Source organism: Sceloporus occidentalis, unplaced genomic scaffold, assembly GCF_023333645.1.
Source record: "Sceloporus occidentalis isolate IW3139 unplaced genomic scaffold, rSceOcc1.0.p SCAF_39, whole genome shotgun sequence".
Lineage (NCBI taxonomy): Eukaryota > Metazoa > Chordata > Lepidosauria > Squamata > Phrynosomatidae > Sceloporus > Sceloporus occidentalis.
In genome coordinates, this window is record NW_028317019.1 from 4649738 (window position 1) to 4658650 (window position 8913).

Below are 8913 nucleotides of genomic sequence, written 5' to 3' on the forward strand. Positions count from 1 at the left end.
TCCTTGGGCCAAAAGGAAGGAAGTGTGTCTCTTTGTGTGTCTTTTGTGTCTCTTTTCTGAGAGGGTTTTCTTATTACAAAGCTCTGCTCCTTCTGGAGAACAAGGGTTTTAAAAGGGATCAGAAATGGGAGGATAGTTTTAATACAAGCCTTATTCTTCTTCTTCACAAACATGGGGCTTTGGCTTCTAAGAGGAGGCTTCTCCCCCGAAAAAGGCCAAAAGTGGCTCCTTTGGGAGGTTTTAAAAGCCTCCCCAGTTTCCTTATTAATAGATTTTCAGACAAGAAGGAAGGAGACAGACCAGAATAACTCATATTACCAAGAATTAAACAAGACTTGGGCGCTTCTATCCTTTTACAACCGACTCAGGCTGTTTCTGCACTGAAGAAATAATCCAGTTTGAAACCGCTTTAACTCTCCTGGCTCCATTTTGTGGAATCCTGGGATTTGTAGTTTTTTGTGGCATGAGAGCTCTCTGGCAGAGAATGTAAAATCCCAGGATTCCATAGCACTGAGTGGTTAAACTGGTGTCAAAGTGCCTTATTTCTATAGTGCGGATGCAGCCTTCTTGGGAAAAGGGCTGATGATGGGGAAAAGCACTGGGGAACTCTGGGGCTTTCAGCAGATGATTTATTTATTTATGATGCACTCATTTCACATCTAGCTACAGGGACATAACCATGGCCCTCTCCAATTCCCCATCCTCTAATCCTCCAACACTCTAAGAAGGCATGGAGTATCTGTTGTGTAGGGGAGCTGCAGTGAATCTATGCTAGGTCCAGGGGGCTTTGTTTGGTGCAAAGGGAGGAAGGGTTGCCCAGCTCTGCATCGGCCCAAAGGAGGCATATGTCACCTGCGTATGTCACCAGAAGGATGATGTTCTTTGTGTCTTTGGGTGCTGCAGTGTTTCTTGCCAAGCCAATCCTAACCCTGGTCCCTTTTCTCAGGAACTTCATCTCGGGCTCCTTGTACATGGCTTTGGGGCCTCTCTTGCTGGAAGTGACCAAGTGCAGGGCCACCAGGACCCCCTTCCCACCTGATGGCCGACACAGAGGCCAAGCGGATGGAGTTGGGCTCCAACAGAAAGAGGCTGCCGAAGTGCAACAGCTGTTTGGTGAGTCACTATCCTATTAGCTTCATCTGTGTCACTTCTGGGCAAATTTATGAAAGGAAGCAATTAATATACTGTCCGAGTTTGGCAGAGACAGTCCTGGTTAATCCTCTGTCACCCCACTTATTCAGGGGCTTTTAAAAATGTCCCAGTTGGTCTATCCTCCTCCCACTTTCCCCTTTCTCAGCTCACTTCAGTTCCTGAGTGCAATTGAGTTTGCAGTCTATCAGCTCAAAAGTGGGGAGAGGAGAGGAAAGAAGAAGACAGGATATGGCCCTTCCCAGGAGGCTGATGCAAAAGCAAACTGCTGTGCCTTTCCTATCTTGTGTGATCTTCCTCATAAACAACTTTGGCCATCTTCACTGCCTTCTGGGTTGCTTGTCCACATGTGTCTTGCTTTTCCCATCAGTCAAGTGTTGGGGGCTATGGGAGAATATCTCTGGATATAAATTGGGGGTGGGCCCAGTGACCCTTAAGCCCAGAGTGCTCCCCATAACTGCTTTATAAAAATGACATTTGCCTCCGAAATCTGGCAAGAAATGTCTAAATGCACCATAATTCTTTGGTGGCTAAATGTACTGTATGTGTTGGGATAGTCAGTATCCTAATCCATCATCAATATCCCAGCCATGGCCTAAATTATATTGTTTATTATATTGTATATTATATTGAAAAGATTTGAGACAAACTGGATCTCAAAGGCAGTAGCTTTTTTCTTGCTGACAGCATTTAAAGTTTATTTCCTAGACTGAATTCTAAAGGGATCAAATAATATTTGGATGCACCATGTGCTTTCCTCCCCTTTTGCTTAGTCACTCTCTGGATGAGGGCTATTTTCTGTTGCAGGTGACCTTTGCGGATGTGGCAGTATATTTCACCGAGGACGAATGGAAACTTTTGACGAAGAAGCAGAGACTTATGTACAGTTCTGTAATGATGGAAAATTACGAGAATGTGGCCTCTGTGGGTAAGGAACCGGAATCCACTAGCATTATAGAATCATAGGGTTGGAATAGACCACAAGGGCCATCCAGTTCAACCCTCTTCTGCCATGCAGGAATACACATTCCAAGCCCCATCCAGCCTTGGTTTAAAGACCTCCAAAGAAGAGAACTCCACCAAACTCTAAGGAAGTATATTCCACTGTCGAAGAGCTCTTACTGTCCCAAAGTTCCTCCTAATGTTTAGGTGGAACCTCTTTCTTTGTCGTTTGCATCCATTGTGGTGTCTCTTTTTCTCTGTAGCAGCAAAAAGCAAGCTTGCTCCATCCTCAATACAACTCTTTCCAATATTTAAACATGGATATCATATCCGCTGTTAATTTTCTTTTCTCCAGGGTAAACATACCCAGCTCTCTAAGCCGCTCCTCATAGGGCTTGATGGTTTCCAGATCCTTCACCATTTTGGTTGCCCTCTGGCCATGTTCCAACCTGTAAACATCCTTTTTGAATTTCGGAGGCCACAACTGGACACAGGATTATTCCAAGTAAGGCCTGACCAAAGCTGAATAGAGTGGCACTATTACTTCCCTTGATCTAGAAACTATACTCGTATTGATGCAGCCTAGAATCATATTGGCCTTTTTAGCTGCCGCATCACACTGTTGGTCCAAGTTCAACTTGTGGTCTACTAGGAGTCCTAGATCCCTGTCAAGTGTAGTTTAATTGTGATAGCAACATCCTGTAGAATATTTGAATTTGTAGTTTAGTGAGGCACTATTGCTCTCCACTTTATAAGGATTCTAAATACTGCATTGTAAACTGCCAATTGTCAGAAGCAGGTTCTGTGGTTCATCCAGAATGGTATTGGGGTCTAGGGGGGATTGTTAGTAGTTTAAATGCTAGTAGTTTTAAGTAGTTGCTAAGGATATTGGGGCCTAGAATGGCTTCGGGGAAGGGAAGCAGTTGTGGAGGCTGTTAACTGCCTGGTCTGTGAACTCTGGGTGGCAGACATGCCCCTGGGGGGAGAGGCGCATGTGAACGGTGGAAGAAGAAGGTAAGAGGTACCTTGGCAGCCGGGCTGGTTAGGGGCTGAAGGGGAGGAAAAGGGAGGAATGTGAAGGTAGTTAACGACGGAGGGAAAAGGTTTAGACACTTCAGAGACATCTTAGATTTATTAATGGACCCTTCTGCCTGAGTTTCTCAATAAACCTTTTGGTGGAAGCAAAGGACTTTTTAATTCTGAAACTAAGTTCCGCCCCCAGATATCTCACCAATGCTAGGACTTTGTAGGAATACAGCATGGAGATTACCAGTAATGCATTTCTCATTGAAATGGTAGCACATCTCTGAGTATGTTTCCTTTTTTGGCCCTCTTCCAGCCTTTTGAGGTTCTGCTTCACTTCCCGAAAGGGATGCAATGGGATACTGAGGCACAAAACTTTATTCCTATTTTAAGGCAATACAATGTGCAGTTGCCCCTGAGATCCCCAGGAGGGCAATGTGACGCCCCCAATCCCCAACAGTAGCCCATCCCTGTCTTAGAGATGTCTTAATACTGCTCCCTGGTGCTTGATCCTCACCAAAACAGAAGTCCAGGACCCAGCCCCCTTGCTTTGCCTTTCCCAATGAGTAATTTGTATATGGATTATCCTGCCTTTCTCAACAAATGAACCTCAAAGTGTCCCTTTTATGCATCACACTCTGTTGGTGTGTGTCTGTGATAGAGAGAAAGAGCGAATGTGAAAAACAGAAAGGCAGGAAAGAGATGGTGAAGGTGAAATACTGATGGGGGACACCTGGCTGAATGAAACTACATGTGAAAGGGATCTGGTAGTCCAAGTAAACCACAAGTTGAACATGAGTCAACAGTGTGATGCGACAGCTAACAAGGCCAATGCGATTTTAGGTTGCATCAATAGAAGTATAGTGTCAGGATCAAGGGAAGTAATAGTGCCATGGTATTCTGCTTTGGTCAGGCTTCACCTGAAATATTGTGTCCAGTTCTGGGCACCACAATTCAAAAAGGATATGGAGAAACTGGAGCATGTCCAAAGGAGGGCGACTAAAATGGTGCAGGATTTGGAAACTATGAGGAACGACTTGGGTAACTAGGGATGTTTAGGCTGGAGAAGAGAAGGTTAAGGGGTGATATGATAGCCCTGTTTAAATATCTGAAGGAATGTCAAGCTTGTTTTCTGCTGCTCCAGAGACTAGAACACGAAACAGTGGATGCAAACTGCAGTAAAAGAGATTCCACTTCAACATTAGAAGGAACTTCCTGACAGTAAGGTCTGTTCAACAATGGAACAAACTTTCTCTGGGATTTTGGTGGAGTCTCCTTTCTTAGAGGTCTTCAAACAGAGGTTGGATGGTCATCTGTCAGGGATGCTTTGATTCCTACATGGCAGAATGGGGTTGGACTGGATGGCCCTTGTTGTCTCTTCCATCTCTATGATTCTATGATTCTAAGCCTATGGGAGCCAGGAGGAGAAGGCAGGAGCAAAGCCAGGATTTCCTAGCTCTGTGCAGAGAGAAAGGGAGCTCTGGGAAGGGCCAGGAGAGGGGCCTTGGGGATTGGGAGGCAGCCACCAACCTCACAGATTACACTGATAATAATAATAAGTTTTATTTGTATTTACCCGCCTCTCTCAATGGAGCAAGGCGGTATTACAACCGTAAAATAGCCACAAAACAACAATAGCATCCAATTTACACACAGTAAAACAACAACAGTTGTGATCAGAAGTGGGGTTTTTCCTTCAGTTCTTTACAAGAGGTCAGCTGGGTAAGCCTGCCTGAAGGGATCCGTCTTAAGTGCTTTCTTGAAAGCATCCAAGGTGGTATTCAGACAGATCTCCTCTGGCAAGTTGTTCCATAACGTGGGGGCCCAGGCTCTGTGGGAAGTTATTCTTAGCCTGACCTTTGGGTAATCTAATAGATTCTTCCCAAATGTTCTGAGAGTGTGGGGCGGATTGTGTAGGGAGAGGCCTTCCCTCAAGTAGCTCAGGCCCAAGCCATGTAGGGCTTTAAAGGTAATAATCAACGCTTTCTATTGCGCCCAGAAGCTAATTGGCAGCCAATGTAGAGATACTGGTGTTATATGGTCTGACCTAGATGTTGTTGTTGTTGTTGTTATTATTATTATTATTATTAACCTTTATTTAGAAAGCGCTGTAAATGTACACAGTGCTTTACATACAAACTTTTTAATTAGACGGTTCCCTGCCCTCAGCCTTACAATCTAAAAAGACACGACACAAAAGAAGAAGGGAGTGGTGGTGGGGAAGGGGATGAGGTCCAGCAGTTCTTCTCTACCTCCGAGGCCTGGACTAAGGCAGATGGACTGGAGGGAGGGCTTGGGTTCTTAATGGATGGTTCCAGTGACCGATCTGGCTGCCGCGTTTTGAATTAACTGAAGCTTCCGAACTTGGTACAAAGGTAGCCCCATGTAGAGCACTGAACTTAAGAACTGAACTTGTTATCAGGCCTTTGGTTTCATACATATTAAGGGTTCCATTTAGCAATTATGAGCGATGTTTATGAAGAGAGGAAAGGATAACACAAAAATTCCTCTTTATCTAAATGTTTCTTTTCCAACCTGAGCTTGCTTAGCTCCATGGCTGATTCCAGAGGCCCTTTGTCACTCGAAATGCTGGAGTCTGGGGAGGACACCTGCAAGTGCTATGCTTTTAGGGAAATTTCATACTTAGCCCAAGGGAGAGATTGAGGCAACAGTGATCTCAAGATTCATCCCAACTATACCAGGCCCAGAAGCACACAGAACTCCAGAGGCATTTCAAATAGGTTTTTGTGTTTTATTTAGTGGAAAAGCAAAATACATGCACGCACACAACACATATACGCATATAGGTGTTCACGCACCACATGCAAGAACTAGGTAACAAAGGTGGGAGTGGTGAATAGTGTAAGGCTTTGCTAATGGTAATACATTACCTAGATGGATCTTGATCCCAATTGCTGAGGGTCCAGAAAGGGGAGAGAAGTCAGTAACTGCTATAGCAAGTGGGGCTGGCGAGTCTAGTGAGGTGTTTAGCAGTGTAAACCAACAGAGTGTCTGTCTGCAACTGGACTGATGCGGAAGAACAGCCAGTTGGGGCTGATATTTATACTGAAATTGTTGCTTGGGGGCAGAAACCAAGCATTTGAAGAGGTTTAAATTGCTTTAGGAAGTTTCCTGGGTGGGGAAAGAATTGTCTGAAACTGAAATAAATGCAATGGGTACTTGGTGGAAATACTTCAGCCAAACAGGATTGTCACACTGGCTTTTAGGTCCTTCTTGGCTCTGAATTCTGGTCCCATTCACAAGCCAATATATAGCACAGTCTGAAGGCGACAGACACTCCCAGAGCTCAACAATAACATAGTAGAGTACAGAAGCAAATCTCCAGATATGTATTAACCACTTTCAGCACTTAGAAGTAACTCACACACAGTTGATTTCCTCCAAGTCCTTGGAGGTTCTTTATCTTGAGTTACAATATAAAACAAATGTTTACCAGCTCTCCTCTCTGACTTCCATCAACTTCACAACCTCTTCTAAACACAACACTAACCCACATCAATCCGCATGTGAGCTGTATAGTGTATTGGTTGTGAGTCATCTCCTGGTGCCACACAGCATGAAGCATCCTCTGCACTTAGCTTGCATCATGCCATGTGCTCTGACTAAACACTCTATGGCAATCTCACAGGAAATGATGCCACTTTTCAATTAAAATAGTTTTACATATATTTAGTGGAATATTTTTTAACTGCCTGACTATCTCCTTCCACTGATTTCCTCCTGGCTGTTCCCCTGCAATCTCTTCTTTGGTAGCTCCGATGAGTAAAGATACAATCATTATATGGATTTGGGGGCATCCAGAACAGGGTCATGCTCATGTCACTCACACCAACTTTGTTAATTTAATCTCAAATAGGGAGGGGTGAACATGGGGCTAAATCTTGGGGTAACCCCTTCCTCTCTTAACACTGAGATTCAGTCTTGTCTGTCATTGTTCTCCTTTACAGAAGAATTTGTTGGTCATGAGAGAGTCAACACAAGAAAGAAGTCACATAAATGCCAGCATTGTGGGAAATATTTTGCTTACATGTCAGTACTAGTCATGCATCAGAGAGTCCACACAGGAGAGAAGCCATACAAATGCCAGCATTGTGGGAAATGTTTTTCTTCAAAGTCAGACCTAGTGAAACATCAGAGAGTCCACACAGGAGAGAAGCCATACAAATGCCAGCATTGTGGGAAATGTTTTTCTCGGAAGTCACACCTAGTGACACATCAGAGAATCCACACAGGAGAGAAGCCATACAAATGCCAGCATTGTGGGAAATGTTTTTCTTGGAAGTCAGCCCTAGTGATGCATAAGAGACTCCACACAGGAGAGAAGCCATACAAATGCCAGCATTGTGGGAAATGTTTTTATTCGAAGTCACACCTAGTGAAACATCAGAGAGTCCACACAGGAGAGAAGCCATACAAATGTCAGCATTGTGGGAAAGGTTTTTCTCAGAAGTCACACCTAGTGAAACACCAGAGAGGCCACACAGGATAGAGGCCACACAAATCCCAGAAATAAACTAATGTTATTTTTGTCAAGTAGCAATGCAAAGAATATAGTTTTAATCCTGTGGTGATAAGAAAAGGCCCTTGTGATTTTGTGTGTTTGGTTTGTCTGTCCATATGTCTGTTTTTGTTTTAAAGTTATATTTTGTTAAGTTTAGGTTTTAATTGCTATTTGTATAGACCATTACTTTAGTTTATAAATTTGAGTGGGGATTATGGGTTGTGGAATAGTTTAGCTAGAGAGAGGGGTGGGTTTTATTTCAGGTGGTTAGAATAGTTATCGGAATGATAGCTTTTTTACTGTGTGGGATGTTAGCTGAAGACAATTGGGGGCAGATATTAACAGAAATGGTTAGTTTCTGGGAATGGCAAAGAGGGCCTTGTTACCTGTGGGGCATAGACTGTGGGAATTGGAGGTGGGGGCTTGGTTTGGAAGAGGGTGGAGTTTTAGGTTTTGGGGTTTTAATGTATTCTTTGGCTTGGGGAGGGCAGTTCTGACTTAAATACTGAATTTCTGACACTGGCCTGTTACAGACTGCCAAGACAAAGCTGCTTCAGGTCTCTTTGGAGGTATGCTATTTAAATGATGCATGGGTCCTAAGAGTCCGGAGGTCGCGCCAAAGCCACAATCCATTCCTAAGCACTGGAGTGCAGCTTTGGTGAAGCTTCCGGATTCTTAGGAGGCATGCATCATTTAAATAGCATACCTCCAAAGAGACCCGAAGCAGCTTTATTTTGGCAGTCTGTAACAGGCCTATGTGTTCTTAATAAAGTTCTTTGTTGTTTCAACACACTGGACTCACTGATGTACAGAAGTTTTGCATTTGCACAAAATTGACCCTTTCTGCTCTCCTCAGCCCTCAGTTCCATTCCCAGCCATAAAAACAGAGGCAAATACACACACACACACACTCAGAGAGACAGAGCTATATGTACAAAGCAGAGCCTTCCTAGTCTTTCCCTCCTGAGTCCAGCTCTGCAGCATGGACTCCATTCCGGAAAGAAGGAAAAAAGGCCGTAGTCCTTCCCTTCTTCCAAAGGTCGACAGTGGAATAAACAGCAGCAGCAGCAAGGGCTTTACTATTCCTGCGCATGCTCAGGAGGGGCCTTTGGGGTATCTGCGCATGCACACTCTCAGCCCCTGAAGCTGCTGCCCCTTGCAGCCTGCTCTGAGGGAGGGAAGTGGGGAGAGCCCTCGTTCATTTGGGGGAATGGCTGGAGGGTCTTCTGGAGGGGGTTGGGTTGTTGTAATAAGGAAGGAAACCCAGATCTCTCAAC

The 8913-nt window shown here is 44.3% G+C and overlaps 1 protein-coding gene across 1 annotated transcript; it reads left to right on the top strand.

Annotated features, from left to right (window-relative positions):
* Positions 1 to 2011: 2011 nt before the first annotated feature.
* LOC149290449 (uncharacterized) lies at positions 2012 to 7666 on the top strand. Its single transcript, XM_089489260.1, has 2 exons — positions 2012 to 2077; positions 7083 to 7666. Exons 1-2 carry the CDS (start codon positions 2029 to 2031, stop codon positions 7622 to 7624), a joined length of 591 nt encoding a protein of 196 aa, XP_089345386.1. The 5' UTR covers positions 2012 to 2028; the 3' UTR covers positions 7625 to 7666.
* The last annotated feature ends 1247 nt before the right edge of the window (positions 7667 to 8913 follow it).